Below are 22,667 nucleotides of genomic sequence, written 5' to 3' on the forward strand. Positions count from 1 at the left end.
GAATCCATCTGCAAACTGCAGCTGGGATCTGGGGAGCTGGAGGGAGATGGGAGACCCCTGGGTCGGTGTCCTCTGGTATTCCAGAAGCCTCATCCCAGGATCATGCATTAACAGCCTTCCCTCCTGATTAGCTCCAGCTGATCTTTTATTATGGAATGATGGATAAGACAGCCCAGCATCTCCACTGGGGCTCGATTCCTGGTCTTTGGGGGATGTGGCAGTGAGATGTCTCACGTGGGGCATCGCTGACTGTTGGCTCCAGAACAGTTGCAGGGTTTTGGTGGTGGGCTGAGGGCATCCCTTGTCATTTGGGTTTGTGCTCAGGACATCCCTCATCATGTATTGATGTGCTGTGACCATCCCTCACAGTTGGTGATGTGCTGAGGGCACCTCTCATCTCTTGGTGCTGTGCTGTGGCTCTGCAGGGTGAGGGAGGTGTGGGTGATGCCACTGGTGACCTGCTGCCACATTTCTTCTTCTCTCCAGGCCACGTTTCTAATCCTTTCTCATGTGTTGGCCAAGTGAGATGTCCAGTGAGTTGGTCATGGCTGTGGCCAGGGCTGGGGGTCTCTCCTGAGATCACAAAAGCATGGAGCAGTAAAAACTGAGCTATTTTAGAGCAGAGCCACCACTCCCTGGGCAGAAACCCAAGCGTTTCAGGGCTATCTCAAGTTGCTCTTGGTGCCACCACCCAGGCCACCAAACCCCCCAGGAGCTGCAGCCAAAGGGCTGTGCCTGTGTTTTGTTGATGGGTTTTAATATTTCTGTTGTGGTTATTACTTCCACTACTACTATTTAAGGAGAGGCTTTGAAAGCTGAGGAGAAGGAAATGCCATCTGCAGCGTTTGGCCCAGTGACAAATGATGCTCCACGTTGGAGTTCCTCGGATATTTTGGAGAGTGAGCAGCAGAGAAGGGAAGGGAAGTGGTTACCATTGCCTTCTTTCAAGTGTTTTTGCACAGAAAGGTCTCTTTTCTGCCAGTGGAAGGTCAGTGTGAGGGAAGCAAACCAGGTGTGCTTGGAAGTGGGGATGTGGAAGAGGTTTCTGCTGTTGGACAGCCCTGTGTTCATCCCAAAACGTGCTGGGAGCCGGAGGGACCTGTCCTGGTCTTTATGGGGAAAGGCCAAAGGTAGCACAGAATCACAGGATCATGGAATTGTTCAGGTTGGAAAAGTCCTTTGAGATCATCCAGTCCAACCATCCCCCAGCACTGCCAAGGCCACCACTGCCCCCTGTCCCCAAGTGCCACATCCACAGGGCTTTTAAATCCCTCCAGGGATGGGGACTCCACCTCTGCCCTGGGCAGCTGTGCCAGGGCTGGACAACCCTTTCCATGAAGAAATTTTCCCTAATATCCAACCTGACCCTCCCCTGGCACAATTAGAGGTTATTTCCTCTTGCATAGAATTCATGCTCTGCTTTTCCCTGGGATCTGCTCACCTTTCATCCAGGCCAGGAGACCTTCAGCTCACTTGGAAGCTTCACTTTCATGGAAGGATCCCATTTTCTCCCCCAGTTCTGAGCTCCATGGTGCTGTGCACCCAGTGATGGTGTTTTCCATACCTGACATCTTCCTCATACTCATTTATTTGTGACACTCCAGCACCCAGCACAAAACCTGAACCCAGTCCAGGCTGACAGTCCCAGTTTGCTCTTCCCTCTCCCAAATTATTCCACTGGTGGCCTCTCTCCATCACTTCCCCCACCTCTCCCTCCACGACCTGCAGGTCACAGGGATGTGATTCCCTCTAATTCCAGGCTGGGGCTGGAGCAGCTTTGTGCTGGAGCCACATCCCAAGGGAAGGCAGAGCTGATCCTGGGGGGGAAAAATGGCAAAACCCCCTGTTTATTTCCATGATGTCCTGACTGAGATGCATTTCTCCTGCTCCCAGCTCTCATCCCAACGTGTTCCCAAGGGGAAGACTGACACATTTTTACCATTACCCAGCAGTTTGTTGTGCTCCATCCCGGGAGCCAGGGACGATTCATCTCCAGTGTCTCATCTGCCCTTCAGAGCAGACGTTTATTTGTGTAACAGCAGGAAAGGCCTGGCAGGGTTGTTTGTGTGATGTTACAAGGGCTCCTGTAAATATTTCAATTATAAACCAAATAATTAAGCCTTTTTGCTGTGATTCAAGTTGATACTGAACTCGTGAAAGCTGCAAGCTCATGAAAGCAAGAACATTTGTGTCCCTGGTTCCATCCCAGGGGAGCAGGGATGGGCTGGGACAGGAGTGGACCAAGGTTTGGGTGCTGGATCTGCTCCTTTTGCTGCCCCAGGGTGGGATGTTGACATGCAGGAGTCCTGTGTGATCCCAGCATTGTCACCCTAAAGATGCTGAGTAGCTCCCATGGGCTCAAGGACCCTCTGGTTGTACCAAGGCAAGAGCTGAGGGTTCCAGAGGCAAAATCTTTGCTTGGGGTTGAGGTTGGGGTCTGTAAAAAGTAACAATGCAGAGCTTTGGGGGCAGATAGTCCCTCCCTGCTCATCAGATGGGGGTTGGACTGGATCACCACAGAAGCTGTGGCTGCTCCCTGGATCCCTGGAAGTGTCCAAGGCCAGGTTGGACAGGGCTTGGAGCAACCTGGGCTGGTGGAAGGTGTCCCTGCCCATGGCAGGGGTGGCACTGGCTGGGCTTTAAGGTCCCTTCCCACTCAAACCTTTCCATGATTCCATGATTCTATAAGCTGAGGGTGATTAATCTGGGAATCACAAGGTCTGGAGATACCAATACATGGCCATGGAGAATGTGATTGTTGCATGGACAGGTTAGAACACACCTGGTGGTGCTGGAGCCAGGATATGACCTGTTCTTCACTGAGAAGTGTTGTCCTTTCAAAGGACAGGTTGAGCTTTAAGGTCCCTTCCAACCCAAGCCTTTCCATGATTCTATGATTATACTCTGACCTGCTCCATTCCCTCCTTGTCTTTAACCCTTTGGACATTTGACAGGTTTTGCTGCTCCATTTTCCCAGTTCCAAGCAGCTGCTCTTCCAGCTGCCTCTTAGGTGGTGATTTCAGTGTGGTTGAGATACTTGACCTTTTTATCTCCAGGTTCCAACTTCCCCTCAAACGTGGCTGCTCAACCCCTTTCCTTTCCCAGCTGGTTTTTCCATGTTAATCCAAGTTTTCCCAGAGCTGTGAATCCATGATCTCCCTTTCATCAGTACCAAAAGCTGGCTGGACACTTGGGCTCAGCCTCCGGGGCATCCTGGTACCCTCTGTCTGTCCATCCATCCTTCCATCCCTCCATCCACCCACCCAAAAGGGGCAGCAGCAGTGCCACGACCCATCCTTGGCCCTGGGAAACCTGCTCCCAGCTGACTCCTCTACCAGCCAAAATCAGCAGCAGCTCTTCCACCGTTAAATATTTCAGGATGTTCCGGGAGAAGCGACGGCTCCTGGAGGGGGAGGGCTGGGCAGGAGCTGCTTCTGTGCCTGTAAAAACCTGTCCTCCCTTATTTTTATTTATTTTGAATCCTTCCTGTCCCTGTGGTGGCAGCAGCTCTCTGAAGAGCAAGCTGGCAGATGGGTGCCCAGGGTGGGGAGTTGGCACCCCCGGCTCTGGATTCCGAGAACATTCCTCTCCTCCTGAGGGAATATCTCCTCCTTCCCCTGCTCTGTATTTCTGGCAGCAGCTCCCAGGGATGGAGGAGATCCCGGGGTGGCTCCTGATTTTTTGGCTGTCCTCCCACATGATTCCCAGAGGATGCTGAGGTGGGAAGGGAGTTTATCTCCTATGTGCTCCATAAGCAGCAGGAGCAGCCCTGCCCTGCTGTGACCCCTCCAGCAAAGCAGGTTACGAGACACTTGTTCCCTCACTTTAATGATTAAAGCTTAAGCTTAATAGGAGAGAAGCAAGGAGCTGAAATATTTATTTGCTGGCTTCTGGCCGGCCAGCAAAAACCTCTTTTCCAGCCCTGGAGTCCTGCTGCTTTCTCCTGCCCCGTGTATTATGTAAGAAGCTTTTTAATAATATACATTCAGACATATGGCCCCTCAGATTTAGTATGCAAATGCAATATGCTTAACTAAAAATAGCAGATATGCTTAATGTAGTTTGTTATAACACCTTCTGTTCCTCGGTGAGTAATGGATCAGAGCTGGGGAGGGAGGGAGCAGGAGAAATCTCCACTCCAGGGTTGTCTTTGTGGTCCAGGAGCTTGGTCATGTCCCATCTCCTGCCTCTTCCATCCCCAGGACTCAGGGATTAAGTGGAAGAGCCCCAAATAAATGCTCAGTGGGAGATTTAAGTGTTGAGTTGCTGTAGGGAAGCTTTGGGGCCCAGCCTGGTGTTGGTGTTGCTTTACACCCAGGAGTGTTAGTTTGTGGTTTGGGGTTTGTATCCTGTCTATATTATCCCAGTTTTTACACTGGAGGAATCACAGAATCATGGAATGGTTTGGGTTGGAAGGGACCTTAAAGCCCATCTCATTCCACCCCCTGCCATGGGCAGGGACACCTCCCACCAGCCCAGGTTGCTCCAAGCCCCGTCCAACCTGGCCTTGATCACTCAGTGGTTGAATTCCAGTGGTGCCAGATGAACCATCAGCTCCGTGCCCTCATCCCATGGGATTGCACAGCAGAGATTTTGTTGTGGGTTTTCCAGCCTCTGGGCCACGGGAAGAGAGAGAAGGACACCAGGTCCATCTCCTGCCCTTCCCAAATCCCTCTTTCAGTCTCACTCTTGCAGGCTGTGCTGGCAAAAGGCATTTTTCCTTCTCTCTTCTCTTCGTGCCGTTCCCTTCTCGCTGAAGCAAAGAAATAACAAATGAGGTGTCATTTTGTGGTGACAGTTGGGTGACATCAGTGCTCCCCTCCCCTTGGGGAGGCAGCTGAGGTGGGGAAGGAGCCCTCCCTGCTCCTGCTGCAGCCCCCAGAACTGGGCTGTCTGTCTGTGCTTTTCAGATAAGAGGACTCGAGGTTTCCAAAGTATCCTTTCATTAAAAAAAAAAAGAGAAAAAGGGAAAAAGGAACCCTCTGAAACAGTCTGGCTGTATCCCAGGAGATAAAGGGGAAAGATTGATTCTCCACTACCTCACTTGTCTTCAGCACAAGCTGGTGGCCTTTCCTGCTGACAACCCTTTGAGGTCTGGGGCTTTTGAGTTTGTTTTCCCAAAATAAATCTTTAACCTCTCACACCAACATGACTTGCTGCAGTGGAGTTTGTCCCACAGGGCTTTTGTGCTGCTCTTCATCCACTCTCCCACCCCCATCAAAGCCTCCTGCAGCCTCGAGGAGTCACTGATGTGCTGGAGCCACATCTCTGTGCTTGTCCAGCCTTGGGCAACCTTGTCCAGGTGACCTTGTCCTTGGGTGAGGTTTGGGATATCTCACATCATTTCCCACCTCCAAGAGAGAGGAGGAAACTCTTCTCTGCCCTCATTTTGCCCACTCTGATTATTCCAAGGACCAGTGGAACATGAAGCCCCTGTTGCTGGTTGTGCCTTAAAGCAGCAAGGTTTGAATTCCCAGCCATGGGGAAGGGTTTGGGGAGAGAGAGGCTGGTTAGCTGGGTTGTTTCCTTGCCTGAATTTCCCACTGGGTCTCAGGTGTGTTTATCTGGTCCTGTTGGAGCTGCTTGAGGAGATAAAGGAGTTGCTTTGACTCAGTGGAGGGAAATCACAACACCTGGGACGTGACTCCTCTTGCTGTAGCATCTCCCTGGGATGGGGTGAATCTCTCAGGAGAAGCCTGGAAGGAAATTTAAGTGTCCAGAGCTGGGCACAGGCCTTGCCTGGAGCCTGTGTTGGTGTTGTCAGCAGCAGGGAGCCCTCCAGGGGCAGCAGGGACCCCAGGGCTGTCCCCACAGCACCCACGAGACCCTGGAAGGAGAGGAGACAACGTTCCTTGGTGCACTCAGAGGTTGGAAAGGGGAACAGCTTGGAGGTGCTGTCCTGCCTTTGGGGTCCCAGCACAAAGGGGACATATTTGAGGGACCTGTCCTCAGGATTCAGGGGCTGGGTGGTCTCTGTATAACCTTTGGATTATAGGATTTTCCATCCTGTCACCGCCACCCCAAATGCCACTCACACCTGCTGGAAAGCCACCAGGAGCTTTCCCCCTGTTCTGCAAGGGGGACTCTTCTCCAACATCAACTTGTCCCCATTCCCTCAGGCCAGCACTGGCCCTGCCACGTGCTCAGGACCAGCTGGACCCTCTGGAGCTTGGCCAGATGGAGGAGACCATGAGGGGATCCCCACTCCTCTGGCCACCCTCTCATGGTGACTTTTGTGTGTTTGATTTATTGTTGTGGAATCATTAAGGCTGGAAAAGCCCTCTAAGATCATCAGGTCTGACTTCTAATTCAGCACCACCCCGTTCACCACTAAAGCCTGTCCTCAGCTCCCACCTCCACACATGTTCTCAGCACTTCCAGGAACAGTGACTCCACCACCCTGGGCGTCCTGTTCCAGGGTTTGACAACCCTTTCAGTGGAGAAATTTTCCCTGATATCCAACCTAAACCTCCCCTGGCACAGCTTGAGGCCATTCCCTCTCCTTCTGTCCCTTGTTCCCTGGCAGCAGAGCCCGACCCCCCTCCTAGCTCCCCCCTCCTGTCAGGGGGAGAGCGAGAAGATTCCCCCTGAGCCTCCTTTTTCCAGGCTAAATTTGTTCCCTAAAATACAGGTGAGCAGCTGGGCTGGGCTCACACACACCCTGCACAGCCCCACTGGGACTCCCATTCCTGCTGTATCCAAGTGGGACACACCACCTTTTCCCTGGCAGCTGCCAGAGCCAGTGGTGGACATCCCTGGGGAAATTCTGGTGGTAGACACCTCATTTCCATCCCTGGGGGAATTCCTTGTCTCTGGCTGCTCCCAGAGCACAGCCTGGGAACAGCAGCACCCACAGGACAAATCTGGAGTGACTGGTTTCCAACTGGGAAAGCTGCAGGGATCCTCAGCTGGGATCCAACCTCCCAAAGCCCCTTGGGAACAGTCTCATTTCAGCTTCCCTTCACCCCGTTACCAGGCCACTTTAAGTGAAGGAAAACACACCCTTCCCAAGGGAATGAGAGCACACACAGGGGAGTGAAGCTGGTTTTGTTGGTGTTAAACTGGTTTCTTCCTAACTCCCCGTTTAGCCTTGCAGGTCCTGCTTTCTCCCAGCTACGTTTCCATGGCAATTTGATTTTTTTTCTTTTTTTCCCCCATCTGTAAATCTTCATCTCGGAAAAATGTGACTGTTAGGGGTTTGTTTTAAGATTTCTGCACGGATACAGTGGGGTTGAAGGAGCAGGTGAGTCCCCCCCCCCCTCAAGCCTGGCACCACGAGGCACATCCTCTGCTCCCTGCAGGTCCTGGCTGCTCACTGGTGTGATGAGCCCAGCGTGCTCAGGGGGTGCTGAGCTCCAGGCACAGGCCCTGGGGGGTTGTCTGAGGACACACAGCCAGGATCCCACGTGCTGAGCTGGGTGGGAGGGATTTTGGGAGTCCCTGGGTCAGTGGGAACGGGGAGGTTTGCACAACTCAGCTCGGGGTGCTTGACCCTGTCCCAGGAATTCCAGCCCTCCCTGGGGGGCTGGTGGGGGAAGTGGGGGAGCTCTGGCTCTGCTGCTGTTGTTTCCATGACAATCCTGAGCCAAGGATGCTGTAAAACCAGAGATGAACCTCCACATCTCCCAGCGTGTCTGTGCTGCCACGGCAACCCCCCATTCCCAGGGCCTTCCTTCCCCAGGGAGACAAGGAACAGCAGCCTCAACAGACCCCTCATGGGTGTGATGGAGCTGGCACAGGGATGAGCATCTGTGTTTCCCTCCAGATGTGGCACTTGGTGCTGCCTGAGCCCCTGGAGGGCACTGTCTGTCCCCTGTCTGGGCACCTTGGGGGGTTGGGTGCCCTTTGCAGGGTGTGCAAGAGGCCCCAGTGACTCTTCCAGCCCAGTGAGTCAAGTGGGACTTTACTCCCATTTTGCAGATGGGGAGACTGAGGCCAAGGACAACAAGAGTGGGCAGAACCCACCCAAACTTCCCAGCTCTTTGCAGGAGAAGGTTCATTACCCATAATAAACTTTCAGGCCACCTTCTGACCCAGTCACAAGGTGAATCAGCAGAGAAAATACCATCTCCCTTACTCAGATGGAGCCATGTGGCACCTGCTTTGCCTTTCTCCAAGCAGGACCATCTTCCATGGAGCTGCCAGTGCTGCCAGCAGAGCTGGGGGGAGACAACTCCAGCCAGAAACAACCCATGACTCAGGCTGGATCTTCATTTCCCCATAAATGAGTGCCAAGAACAGCTTCAGATGTTAATTGCCAGGGAGAAGTGGATCCTTTTGGACATAACAAGGCAGGGGGAGAGGGAAGCTCCGTGCCTTTGGCAGCACTTCTGATTTTAATTGCAGCTTCTTGCATGTTCACAGATGAACTTTGTCCCCTGCACCCGAGTGCACAGTCAGCTGGAGCTTTGTTAAGATTTTTCAAGGGATGCTCCAAGCAGAAAACCCCGACAAAAGTCATGGAAAAGCCACCAGGAATAGAAAGCTGAGCTTTCTGCACCGTATAATGCTCTGCAGCCAGTTTGAAGCAGATGCTGGATTAATCCCCAATTTAATTAACGCTGCTCTAATCCTTCAGTTGAAAAGAGCAGCTCAGGATTTGTTGGGAAACGGTGCCCTGTGCACAGTAATGGGGGTTATTGTATTGAAAAATGCAGCCATCGAGGAGCTTTTGCCCTATTCCCAACCTGGGATGGACTAAAAACTGAATTTACAGGCTCTGAGGAGTGGGACTGGATGTGAGTGAAGGTCTGTGGTTGGGGCTTCCCACCGTGACCAAATCAGGTTAAAAACTCTTAAGGTTTTTAACCTTAAACCAGACCCCGAGTGACTGGGATTTATTTTTAGTTTCTCTGCCATCTGAGCCAATCAAAGGGTTCTCAGGGTTATTTTTTGCTGATGGGTGATTCCAAGGAATGGGCTGAAGGAAAGAGCAGTGGCAGCGTGGGCTGGTGCTCAGCCCCAGGGCTCCAGGAGGAGCCATTCAAAACGATGCTAAAACTGTCAAAATTAGCAAAACCGTGCCTGGCACGTGTCTCCAGGGACCTTCTCACCCCTGGTTGCACCTCTCCAGGCTCAGGGTGACAGGCAGGGTTTGCCCCTGAGCCTTTTTGGGTTTGCTGTGCACAGGGATATTTATTTAGGAGCTAAAGACACCCAAATCAGATTTTCTTGTGCTTCTGGGTCTCGTGAGACTTTCCTTTTCTTACACTTGCAGCAAATATTTCACCCCCACTAATGCTCCTCAGCCCCAGGTCAGAGCTTGGAAGCATTTCTGGTGCATCTCATGAGTCCTGGTCTGGGCAGATTTCATCAGAGGGGGTCATAGTTGGGCTTTTAATTTTTCTCTCGTAGTGGAAAACAGCTATTTTGTAGAAAATGAATTTTTTAGGGGAAGCAACAGTTTTTCAAAGCTGGTTTCATATTTATGGTTTCATCCTCTCCTGTGTGTCATGCAGGAAAAACAATGAATTCTGCCTGGGTTTTGGCAGCTCTTCTGAAAAAAAAAGCTGTTTGTTTTGTTCTCCTTGTTATGATCACTGATGAAAACTAATAACTGTGTGTATTTTAAACCCAGGGTTTCTTCTGTGGTGTAGAAAACGCCTTCCCCTCCCCTTCCATGGGTGCAGCTGGCTCCATGCCAGGATTTCCTGTTTAAAATCACAAACCCTGTCGCTTTTAGGTCTCTTCTGGATCCCTGCAGGTTGGAATTTTGTTTGGTTGAGATGGATTCACAGGGATTTACCCATGGATGGACCTGGACACACAGTCCCGGTCGTGGGGAATGTGGGGAATTCATGGAATTAAGTCAGAGATGAACAGACCCAGGGCAGGTGCAGAAATGGGCAGAACAAGCTTGGATGGAAAACATTTCTCCAAAACAGTTCCCGTTGCCCAACAAATGAGACTAAATTGGAGCTTTCTCGTCCCACTTGCCAGGTAATTACTGAGGGGAGCATATGGAATCTCCTCCCAAGTGCTGGAAGTGGATCAACACCAGGGTGGGATTGGTAGGAGTGGGGAATAAGAGGATTGGAACTGGAATTGGGCGAGCTGGGGGTGCTTGGGAGAGGGTTTGAGCCCAGTCTGGTCTGTGCTCACCCGGGGCCTTGGGCAGCTGCAGAGCCCAGGGAGATGTTGAGCAGAGATGAGGTTGGATGGGGATGTTCTGCATCCCCAAAGATTTTGGGGGAAGCTGGCCTGGCCCCTCAGGGCAGGGGTGTTTTGGAGGGGCAGCACTGGGAGGGGTTGGCAGGGAGGAAACCCTCCAAAGGGACCTTCCTGGGGGGCAAACGCAGGGTCAGAGAGTGAGGGAGCTTGGGTGGGATATTGGGAAGGAATTTTGGGCTGGGAGGGTGGGGAGGCCCTGGCACAGGGTGCCCAGAGAAGCTGTGGCTGCCCCTGGATCCCTGGAAGTGTCCAAGGTCAGGTTGGACAGGGCTTGGAGCAACCTGGGCTGGTGGAAGGTGTCCCTGCCCAGGGCAGGGGGTTGGGAATGAGATGATCTTTGAGGTCCTGGGATTGTCCAGCCTGGAGAAGTTTCCAGGGAGATCTGAGAGCCCCTTCCAGGGCCTAAAGGGGCTCCAGGAGAGCTGGAGAGGGACTTGGGACAAAGGATGAAGGGACAGGACACAGGGAATGGCTTCCCACTGCCAGAGGGCAGGGATAGATGGGATATTGGGAAGGAATTCTTGGCTGTGAGGGTGGGGAGGCCCTGGCACAGGTTGCCCAGAGAAGCTGTGGCTGCCCCTGGATCCCTGGAAGTGTCCAAGGCCAGGTTGGACGGGGCTTGGAGCAACTTGGGCTGGTAGAAGGTGTCCCTGCCCATGGCAGGGGATTGGGAATGAGATGATCCTTGAGGTCCTTTCCAACCTAAACCATCCTGTGCTTCTGTGATCCTATGAGGAAGATTCCAGCAGATCCCTTTGCTGCCTGACTGAGGCAGCAGAGTGACATCCTCTCAAGTGATGAGTTCCTGAGATCTGGAAACCTCATGTCATCCAGTACCACCTTATTCTCCCCTCTATCATCCCATGGCCTGGTGTCTTCTGCTCTTGTGTCCTGCTCTGTGGTTGTGATTCCTTGGTGCCAGTTTGTACCAGGCCTATTTAGGATTTCATACAGTGCTGTTAAAAACTGAAATGAAAATAGTAGCAAGACACTAAGGAATAGTAAGAAAGTAAAGAATGATTCATCTTTAAACAGAAGCTCTTTAGATGTGGAGGTGGCATTGCTGGCCACCAGCATGGATTCACAGAGTGGGTAACTCGGATTTTAGGCCAAATTATGCATTGTTAACAACTTCCTTTGCAGATCAGCCCCCCCACCTGTATCGCATATGTTCCCTCAGGTTTGTTGGGATGTGAGTCCATAGCAGCAGCACTAAAAGGAGAAGAGTCACATGTCCCAGCTCTGCCTGTGTGGTCAGAGGAGCCCAAAGTGCTGATTTGCATCCCATTAATTCTGCTTCAGAAAGTCTCTTCTGGGCTGGTTTTAGCTCTAGTGGAAGAGGGGGACTGACTGGAGTCACTGGTTAGTGTAGATTTGGGATGTGGAAACCTCCCCTCACCTGGAACTCTGATGTGTCTGAGCCCAAGTGCTGCCAAAGGCTTTGTCCAGCTTGGAGCAACTTCAGCTCCTTTGGATTTAGCACATTTTGGAGATTATTTAATGACCTACATTATCAGGCTGTGTCAGGGCTGAGGCAGCAGAGACAGGTTGCACCTGTGCTCTCAGCACTGGAGACCTTCTGGAGAGCAGGAATGTCTCTGTTTGGGGGGAGGAGGAGTTTATTTGGTTTAGTGATGCTGGAATATGTTCCATAACCAAATTCCAGCTCAAAGTGAGATGTCACCTCCTGTTTCCTCTTGTTTGCAAATTCAGACCAAGCTGGAGAAACCCTGAGTGTTCAGGGAACATGAGCCCTTGGGATAAGCAGCATGTAAGGACCAGGAGCCTGGAGATGTTCTTGGTCCCAGCTGGCAGCAGAGGTGATTTGGGCTCAGGCCCAGGTGTGCTCTGCTCACAGCAAACCCTGCTGCTGGCTTTCCTTCCTCCATTCCCAGAAGTCTGATGAGGCAGGTGAAGCATTCCCAACTGCTCATCTGCTGCTCTAGAGCATCCTGGATTTACCAGATATCGTTTTCCATGCAGGTGGACGCTGTCCCACCCCCCACAGCCCTTTAACCTCCCCCTTCTTCTTCTTCTTCCAGAGGAGACGACGTTCGAGGCTGGAGTCAAAGTCCAGATCCACAGCCAGTCCGAGCCACCCTTCGTCCAGGAGCTGGGCTTTGGGGTGGCCCCTGGATTCCAGACCTTTGTGGCCACCCAGGAGCAAAGGGTAAGTCCTGAATTTCATTTCCACACCGAGATCCTTGCGTTGGTTCCACACAAGAGGTTGTCCCTGTGCACCGATGCCCTTCGAGAGGCATCTTCAGCACGAACAGCTGGTTCTGTGCTTTGCTTCCAAAACTGGTTGGGAGGAGAGCAGCTTTTCCAGCATTACTTGCACTGCATTGCCCACAATCCCTGTCATTCCAGCCCCAGAAGGGACCTCATCCTCTGTAATTTCCCTCAGCCGTGGCAGCCGCTCCGTGCGTTGGGTCCCGTCCAACCCGCTGAGCTCTTTGCCAAAAAGCTCTCACACCACAGGGATGTCAAAAGAGAAAAGAGGAGAGTGTTTCCTGACGTGGAGCAGCGTGAAACCCTTTCAGGTGACACGGAAACAGCCACGTTATTTATGATCAGCTGTGCTGGGATGCTCAGGATGCTTCGCCCTCCCCGAGCCCCGGCGGTGACACGTCAGCCTGGCGGCGATGGATGTGATGTGACGTGGCAGCATTAAACCCAAATCCTCGTTAGGCAGATGGGAAGCTGGCCAGTGGAATAGGTTTTCCCCCCCAGTGCTTTCATTGCAGCCCTCCTGCCTCATTGCCTCTCTCGTTTTCCCCCCTGCTCCTCCTGCATCTACCCTCAAATGAGACGTAAATGAAGCGCAGGGAAGCGAACACGAGCTGTTGGAGGGTTTGCTCTGATTAAACCTCCGTGGGGATCAGGGCTGCAGTTGTTCACTCCAGCTCAGAGCAAGGCAAGGTGCAGGTGAACCACCAAATTTATCATTCAGGCCTCTCTCCGTGGCCACCAGGTACCAGAACATGCCTGGAGATGCAGCTCTGCTCCCCTTCCTTACGACTCACTTGTGTGTCATCATCCAGGAGATCGGGGTGGTTTGGGCTCCAGGTGGGCGAGTGCCAGGTGGAAACTTCTCAATTAAAGCTGAGAGTTGTGGATTTGTAGATCTGGTGGGAAGTCTGGAGGAAAGGAGCAGCTTTATTACCACTCAGGGCTCTGTTTGGGGAGTGTAACACCTGAGTAACAGCAAGGCAAAGGGTTCTTTGGGGGCTGAGGCAGCAGCTGCTGGAGGCCAAAGCAGAAATGGGTTGGAAAACCCATTGTGGGCATTTTTCCCAACCTTTCCTTTGGCACAAGCTCTTCCATGCATCTCCAGGGTTCTCACCTGGCTCCAGAGGGGGAGCTGCCCCGGAGGACCCAGCAGCCTTTGGCATTGCTTCCGTGGGGCAAACTGTGAGGTAAAGGACCTGGAAGGATGGAATAATGGTTAATTAGCACCAGAACTGCTGACAGGAATTACCAGGCAGGGAATGCCTGATCCATCTCCTCTGGCATCTTGGTCACCTCCCAGAGCAGCCAGGGAATGAGCGTGCTGGGTCATCCCTGTGCCTGGAGGTGCTGTGGGTGTACTCAGTGCAGAGTGGGGTGTTCTGGATACAGCCCTGGGATTAGGGGCCAGATAAAATTCCCTAAGTTCCCTAAAACTGCCAGGTGTAGCTCTTCCCACACCAGAACCTGGCAGGCACTGGGTTACCCCAGGGGTGACCAGTGAGCTGACAAAGGTGAGGGAGGAAGTCATTGTCGGAGCAGAGAGTTCCACTGGGACCTTGCATTTCCATCCTCAGCATGAGAGTGTTTTTCAGCTGTGAAAAAACAGCTCCAGCAGAAGCAGCAGCCCCTCAGTGAGACCCTTTAGCCCTGGAGAGAGGCCAGCAGTGGAGATGCCAAGGCTGGTGATGGATGAGGGCACTGCCCATCAGCACACAGGGCTGGGCAGGGGGTTTGTGGTGCTGGGCAATCTCCTGATGCTCAAAGAGTTTTGGCAGCAGCTCCTCCAGTCAAACCCACCTGGCAGTTCCAGCAGTAATTGGAAAGATTTGTCTTCCTTAAACATCCCAGTTTCAGCAGGATTTGGGAGCGTGGCTGGGAGCTGGAGCCTGCAGGAAGGATCTCAAGGACTTTGTGTTGAGAGAGAAATAAGGTAAATGCTGGAGGCTTTAAGACAGCTGCTGTAAATCTTCCCCACCCCAATTCCAGCATGGAACTATTCTGTTATTTCTGCTAAAAAATTAGAATTCCTATCAGGAGGACAGAACCTGAGAGGGGAAAAAAAACCCCATCCCTCCCCAGATCCCTTCTTCCAGGCAGGGGGGATGTAGAAGATAACAAGAAAAACAATTTAGAGGGACTTTTAGCTCGAGTGTGTCCCTTCTTCTGCAGGTTTTGCCAGAGTTTTGATGCTGGGAGAGGGAAGGGCACAGTCCTGGTTGGAGTCAGGGGTTCTGGAACTGGTTTAATTGTACTAAGGGCTGCAAAGCCTTTCCCCAGGATGGCTGAAGGGATCTTCATATTCAGCTCCCCAGGCATTGCTGCCTACCCTAATCCCTCCTCTCCATAAAGTCATTTTTTAACCTAATTACAACCATTACAAGGTAAACTATCTCCTCTAATTACCCCTCAGGGTAATCACCCACCTTCTGAGGCTCTCAGTGCACATCTTTTATTCAAACCCCTGATTTAGTCTGTTTTTCCCCTGTAAATCTCAACATCTGGGACAGGCTGCTCCTTCAATAAGCCAGAGCAAAAGATGGAAAAGCCCATGAACCTCACCCTGGGGACCAAGTCCAGCCAGTTATTGGGGTCCTAAAACGTGTCTTTTACGCCGTGAAACATAAAAGAAATGATCCTCCAGCTGGAAAAGAACAGAAATAAAGATAAAGAGAAGGTCGTTTCCCATCTCCCAGCTCAGAGGAGCCTCTGTTAGTTATAAGCACTATTTCCAGCAATAAAATATAGGTGTGGATTGGGGCAGACTTGCCTTGGTGTGATGTGGGAGCTGTGTGTCAGACAGACTTTAAGGTGTAGGGGGTTGTTCAGGGCTGGGTTAGAGGTTCATGGCTTTATTTCTGACTATTCCTCAAATCTACCCTTTGGATCCCCATCCCAGGCTGGAAATAAGAGTATTTTCTGGGCTTTGCTTCCTGATTTCCTGCCTTTCCAGGTGTGCAGCTGCTTAGCACCAAGCAAGGGCTTTGCATCTTGGTCCCAGGGTGATAAATCCTGGCTCTTTATACCCAGAGCTTTCCAAAAGCCCCTTGTCAGAGCCAGCTCTGGGGCTGGGCTGGTGCATGATCCCATTAAATCTCCCTTTAAAATTAGCTGTCAGCCTGGGGAAAAAAAAAAAAAAAAAAGGAACCAAATCAGCTTTTCTCCTCCTCCTGCAGTGGCTGAGCCCTCTTGATTCCTGCAGAGAGACTCCTTTTAAGACACATTTCCCAGTTTTTGGGAGGGGGGTTGTTAATGTGGGGACGACAGGTTGTGCTGAGCTGCACTAAGAGCATCCTGAGAAGGGCTTCCCACGTGTCTGGGCTTGGGAGTGCTGAGTCAGCAAAAGCAATCCTGCAAAAAGGCAATGCCAGCAGGAGGTTTTGTCCATAAAATGTGGTGGTTGGGTTATTTAGGCCAAGCTGTTCGTTTGCTGTGGGCTCGTGGCCGAGGGGAAGATGTTTTCTGACTGTGAGAGAACTGGGATCGTTCAGCCTGGAGAAGAAAAAGATTTGGGGTGACCTGATTGTGGCTTTCCAGGACCTGAAGGAAGCCTAGAGAAACATGGAAAAAGACTGTTTACAAGGGTATGTAGTGACAGGACAAGGGGGAATGGCTTCAAACTGAAAGGAAGTAGGTTTAGATTGGATATTAGGAAGAAATTCTTCCCTGGGGAAAGTGAGGCCCTGGCACAGGTTGCCTGGAGAAGCTGTGGCTGTCCCTGGATCCCTGGAAGTGTTGGACAGGGCTTGGAGCAACCTGGGCTGGTGGAAGGTGTCCCTGCCCATGGCAGGGGGTGGCACTGGGTGGGCTTTAAGTTCCCTTCAAACCCAAATCATTCTGGGATTCTCTGAAATCTGTCACTAAAGGCTGGGGGGAGCCAGGACTGAGCTCCCTAAATGACTCAGGAGGCAGCACATGATGGATGATCACAATTAAAACAAGAGTGTCTGGATGGAGGAGGGTGGAAAACCTCCTCCCTGGGTTCCACTCCGTGCTGTGGCCGTGTCTGACAGCCAAGGGAAAGGAGCTGGAGTGGTTTCCATGGGGGTGTGAGCCCAGAGCTGCTGGGCTGGGGGGTTCACACCCTTTCTCCTGGGGTGAGCTGGCCCCAGTCCCTGTCTCAGCCGTGGCCCCTGTTGTGCCTCAGAGCCAGGGATGCTCCGGGATGCAGGGGCGTGTTTCCATGGCAATTGCTGAGACTAATGAATAAGGGTTGTTTGCTCATGAATGGGAGCTGTGCAGAAGCTGGCACAGGACATGCTGTGCCCTCACCCTCCAGTCAGGTCCCAGGGGAGGGCAGGATCCCCCAGAGCAGGGCAGTGCCCTTCAGTTCCCGCTGCTCCTCACTTTGGAGGGATCCACCTCAGTTTTTCCTGCTTTCCTGGCTCTTTTGGGCGAGCCTGGTGTTGATAACAACCCTCTCCAGACCTTCTGTTGTGTTTGGGGAGGCTGCAACATCCCCCCATCCCCTGCCCCAAACCCCAGCACAGAGGCCTGGATGGACACACTGGAAATGTCATTTTTAAGGGCTGATCCCGTGGAGAAAAATAAACTCCTGCTGCCTTTGGCTCCCCTTTTCCTGGCTGGTTTTTGCAGCTGCATCTCGGGGGCATCTCCCAAACCTCTCCCAGAAGGGCTGGGATCAGATAATGGTTCCTTCCCCAAGCAGCAGCTCCCGGCCACGCCACGGGCACAGCACATTGAGGAGATGAAAAGCACACTGAAAAATGGCAATTTCTGCCAACTTGGCAGTAAAAATTTAAGAGGCTTCAATTAAGCAACAGGTTGGAAAGATGGAGCAATATTGTTTAATAGGGCTCTAGTGGGCCTTGGGGACTCATCCCCTTGTAATGCTTGCATGGGACAGAGAGCAGCAGCTACCAGAAACTGCAGCATCCAAAGTGTAATTACAGAGGCAGGAAAATGGGACTCGGGTCTGGCAGTGATTGCTCAGAAGCCCCTGTTTCCACTCAGTGGGATTGGAAAAGGAGGAGCAATTAAATAACTCAATTTCTGTGTTTAAGGGGGTACCAGGGTGGGGAGGCCCTGGCACAGGGTGCCCAGAGAAGCTGTGGCTGCCCTTGGATCCCTGGAATGTCCAAGGCCAGGTTGGAGCAACCTGGGCTAGTGGAAGGTGTCCCTACCTGTGGCAGGGGGTGGAAATGGATGATCCTTAAGGTTCCTCCCAACCCAAACCATTCCAGGATTCCATGGTTCTGTGATTCTTTGTTTTCTGACCCTTGCTCAGAGCATCTTCTCCTGCCTCCTCCTAGGCCCTCCTAGGATGTCTTAAACCTCCTGCTGGAAAAACGTTCACTCTGATTTCTTTCTGTTTCCCTCAATCCCACACTCTGTGCCAGCTGAATCCCTTGAGTATATCATTAAATTCTGAATTAATTCAACAGTGAGAAGCCAGCCAGGCCAGCAGCAGTGGCCAACCCCAGAGACACCTTTATTGCACGAGAGCAGTTTGAAGCAGGTGGAAGGAAACGTTGGGTTTGTAGGGCAGTGGTGGGGGTTTGGTTGGAAAATGGTGTCAGGAGTAAATCAGGATGTTTGTGAAAGGATACAAAAGAAAATGGGCTTGGAGGGAAGTGATGGGAGGCCAGGAATGGGGCATCTGAATGGGCAGAGATTGGGAAGGGTTCCCTGAGGGAGGAGGTCAGAAGGGACATCAGAGATGGGAGTGAAGGAATGGTTTGGGTGCTCCTGCTCACCCTTCACTGCGGGATGTGGGTAACTGGGCTTTTTAAGAAGATGGAAAGCTGAGGACAGGAGAACTTCAGCCTCCAAATTGGTCACCTCTGCAAGAGTTTGGCCAATGTGGTCCAACAAATACAGCCAAGGGTGTCCAGGAGAATGGGGGGAAACAGCTTTTCTGCCCGTGGATTTGCCAAGGGAGTGACCAGGAGGGAGAGGGCAGAATTTATTGGAACAGGGCAGTGGTGGAGTCACCTCCCCTGGAGGGATTTAACAGCCATGTGGCACTTGGGGATGTGGGTCAGTGGTGGCCTTGGCAGGGCTGGGGGATGGTTGGACTCGATGATCCCAGAGGTATTTTCCATCCTCAACAATCCTATCTTACAAATCCTGTTATCTAATGAATTTAAGACTGAGTTTGCACGTGAGCCACAGGTTCAGCTCATTTAGAAATGAGTTGGAGGTGGTCAGTGCAGTAAATGCTGGGAGCAGCCACCCAGCAGGTCCTGGGAGCAAACCCAGGACGAGGCTCAGAAGGGGCTGCCCTTGATTTTTTTGTGGCTCTGCAGGAGGTTTCAGTATTGCTGTTTGATTTGCAAAATGACCTCCAAAGAAACAGGGACCCAGAGCATCCTGGAGCTCCAAAGTCTCATTTTCCTTCTGGTGTCCACTCACCTCCAGCACCCAGGGAACCCGTGGGCTGTGTAACATCCCCCAGCTCTGCTCAGGGGGAGCTTCCAGGTGCTGGAAGGGTTAAGCTCTTGTCCTTAAAAGTCAGTTCTGTAGTGCTTGTGTGAAGAGAGCAAATGGGAAGGAACACTGGCAAAGGGAGATGGCAAATAGAGAACTTCCAGCATCATTAACTGGGAGCCGGTGCCAGCGAGCCGTGTGTGCACTGGGTTTCTCATTTTACAAGTGCTAAAGCTGCCTGGGATTGGAATTCTATTAAGTTGATGATGTTTGATGTCTCATTAAAGAACGGAGCTTCCTGGTTATTATTTCATTTGGAGCAAACGCTCCCCATCGGCGGTTTGGGATGTTCAGGGAGGGGTTGGAATCCCTCCTTAGGGTCAGGTGGGGACCCACATGTGGAGGAGGCAGGAGAGGGGCTGAGTGGAGCAGAGTTGATGCTGGATACGTCCCCAAGGCTGGATTCATGGCACAGCCCAGCTGCAAACGGGGCAGGGAAAGGTTCTTCCCCCAGAGGGTGGTTGGGCACTGAAAAGTCTCCCCAGGGCTCCCCGAGGCTCCCCGAGCTCCAGGAGTGTTTGGACAACACTCTCAGGGACAGGGTGGGATTGTTGGGGTGTCTGTGCAGGGCCAGGAGTTGGACTGGATGAGCCTTCTGGGTCCCTCCCAGTTCAGTTCTGGAATTCCATAAAACTGCCCCAACCTTGTGCTGGGAAATCTCCGCTTCATTTCCACACGTTTCCCTGTTAGATAAAACTAAACATGCAGAAAAAAAACAGAGATAGCACTTAAAATTAATTGAAGAGAAGAGCTCTGTGGCTGCAGACAGAGCTCTGTGGCTGCAGACAGATGCTGGCAGCTCCCAGGAGGCCCCGTGCCAGGAGCAGCGTGCCAAGGGCAGCAGCGTGGCCAGGGAAAGGGCAGAGCTGTGCTGATCACCCCCCCCTCGCCCTGATCTGCTTCCCTCCACCTTTGCCAAGAGCATCCCCTCTTTTCCATGTGTTTCAGGCAAGCAGGATCCATCCTGCTCTCAAGGAGACGAGCCAATTTGTTCCTTTTCCTCTCGGCAGGTTCGTAACCGATTTTCGGAATCCCTGAGAGCCGGGATCAAGGGGGTTTAAAAAGCATTTAATTCATTAATTAATTACTTAACGATTGCAAAAGTGTGAGGACGTGGGTCTGTCAGCCTCAATTAGAGGCTGAGGCTGGGTTTTTGTGAGCATGAGCCAGCACAGTGCTGGGGAGGGGCAGGTGCCCTTGGAAAGCTGCCGTGGCAGCCGAGCGGAATTAGATCCTGCAGGAGCTGAGGGCAGGAACTGTCCCTGCTGCCTTTACCCCTGCCTTGCCTACTGCTTTTATGTGGTTTTTTTACCTTTTGGTGGCTGTGAGGGTGGGGAGGCCCTGGCACAGGTTGCCCAGAGAAGCTGTGGCTGCCCCTGGATCCCTGCAAGTGTCCAAGGCCAGGTTGGACGGGGCTTGGAGCAACCTGGGCTGGTGGAAGGTGTCCCTGCCCATGGCAGGGGGTGGGACTGGATGGGCTTTGAGGTCCCTCTCAACCCAAACCACTCTGTGATTTTGGAAGGGTAACAGCATTTCGGAGGGTTCCTGGCAGTCAGTGGTACCTGAAGGTGCTGCTGCTGTGGCTCCAAACACAGAGAGGAACTGAGCAGCTGCCTTCAAAGACAGCTGGAAATAAAAGGTCAGGACAGGAGTTGCCACATCAAGGACTTGGTACATTGATGTCTGGTCATCAAAACCACCTAGAGAAGGCAAAGGGAGCTTTCCTGAGAAGAAACTACCTCTAGATGTCGAGGCAGGATGTAGGAGATGGGGCTCCCCTATTCCCTGCAGATCCCCATCCCTACTGAGGTGTTTTTTCCCTCCAGTGAGGTCCCTTGTTCATTGGCTGAGGGAGGACCTGTGGAAGCTCAGTCTCTGCCCCCCCTCCATCCTCTGCTGAGCCCGTCACCGACACTCAGAACAGAATTTAAAGGGCTTAAAAGATTTGTGTGTGTGGCTGTGCTTGGAAAGGAGCTGATACCATCTGAGTCCACGGTTATTTATTCTCCTTTATCACACAACGTGCAACATATGGGCCCCTTTCTGCGCCGCCGATGACTAAACGATGGCATCTGGTGCTCCTTTATATCACAAGTGTAAAGCAAATGAGAAGAGATCCCTTCAGCCAACCCTCTGCTATTGTCACAAACACGCTCGGGGTGGTTTCGTTCCAAGGTGCTGCTTTTGCCGACTCTCGGAACCGTCTCGTTCGGAGCCAGGCGTGTTTCTGGGAGGGTGAATTGCTGGGGATTGGTTTCTTTTTTTTTTGCTTTAATGCCCCAGCTGGTCCCTGCAGATGGGATCCCACGTCACCTGCTGCATCCTCACACCTGACAGGGCTGTTGGCTGCTCCTCAGACGGGACCTGCCGAGCGGAGACGGGCGCGCGTTGCTCCCGACAGCTGAGTAGCTCTTGGTCGCTGTTGCTTCTCAAAGCAGCTTGAGCAGCAGATTTTGGGAATGCCAGAGCTCATAGAAACACAGAGCAGAATCATAGAATCATAGAATCGTAGAACAGAATTGTGGTAATAAGACCTCTGACAGAATCCCAGCCATGCCCACCAAAACAACATCACAAACTGCCGCTTGGTTTTTGGACACTTCAGGGCTGGTGACCCCCCCTCCCTGGGCAGCCTGGTCAGGCCACTCTTTCAGTGAAGAAATTTTCCCTGATATCCGACCTGAACCTTCCCTGGCACAACCTGAGGCTGTTTCCTCTCCTCCTGTCCCCTGTTCCCTGGGAGCAGAGCCCGACCCCCCCGGCCTCACCCTCCTGTCAGGGAGTTGAAGAGGGAAATAAGGTCCCCCCTGAGCCTCCTTTTCTCCAGACTCTCATGTCCCTCATCCAGCAGCCCACGAGGCAATGCCAGCCCTGACCTGACCAGGGCTAGAGGTGCTGAGCAGCCTTTGCAGATCTGCTGGGGCTGAACATCAACTGCAGAGTTTTCTGTCTCATTGGCACTTGAGGAATGAGGCCCCATCCCTGGAAGTGTCCAAGGCCAGGTTGGACGGGGCTTGGAGCAACCTGGGCTAGTGGAAAGTGTCCCTGCCCATGGCAGGGGGTGGCACTGGATGGTCCTTAAGGTCCCTTCCAATCCAAACCATTCCATGGTTCTGTGCTCTGTTAGGAACTGGGAACCAGAACAGTGCCCATAGGCACAGCAACAAAAGTGCTGGAATTAGCAAACCACTCTGGATTCCTGGGTGGGAACTGTTCAGGGCAGAATTGTCCCTAGAGAAGGAATTACTTTGACTTGGCTGAGCTGGGAGCTTGTCCAGCCCCTCAGGGCAAGATCACCCTCAGAAGCCTGGGATCTTCCCCAGACTCTCCTGTAGCTTCCAGGTGTTGTGCTGCTCCAAGGCAGACTGTTCCCATCCCCTGCTGTCCTCACCACAGGACGTGTCCATCCCAACATCTCATCTTCCTCTTCCTGGCTGCAATTTAAGCCCAGTCTGGTTTTTTAACACCTGGGTGATTCCTAAGTCAAAGGAGAGGCTTTACAGCACCACAGGCTGGTGAACATCTTCTCCCAGGTGCTTTGGAGACCTGGAGCTCTGCTCCCACTGGAGGTCTCAAGGAGGGCTCCAACAACTCCCTCCATGATGGATTTGTCACAGTTATCCCAGGTCCATGCCTGAAGGATTCCTGGGGTTGTTGTTTATCCAGCAGGATCTACCCCCACTTCATGGACCATCTCTTTTATCCTCCCTTTCCCACACATCTCCAGGAGAAACCAACCCAATCCTTGCCACAGGTCCCGGGCTCACAGTCCATCAACATATGTTTACTTATTTATTTTAGGACGTGATTAATGTTAC

The 22,667-nt window shown here is 52.3% G+C and overlaps 1 protein-coding gene across 1 annotated transcript in view; it reads left to right on the plus strand.

Moving 5' to 3' along the window:
* Window positions 1–22,667, plus strand: part of LOC116798786 (acid-sensing ion channel 2) — a 394,330-nt gene that overhangs the window by 361,949 nt on the left and 9,714 nt on the right. The window contains exon 3 of the mRNA XM_032711415.1: window positions 12,213–12,340. Within this exon, the coding sequence (XP_032567306.1) occupies window positions 12,213–12,340 (128 nt within the window). The remainder of the gene's footprint in view (window positions 1–12,212; window positions 12,341–22,667) is intronic.

Source organism: Chiroxiphia lanceolata, chromosome 26 (genome assembly GCF_009829145.1).
Source record: "Chiroxiphia lanceolata isolate bChiLan1 chromosome 26, bChiLan1.pri, whole genome shotgun sequence".
Taxonomy (NCBI): Eukaryota; Metazoa; Chordata; class Aves; order Passeriformes; family Pipridae; genus Chiroxiphia; species Chiroxiphia lanceolata.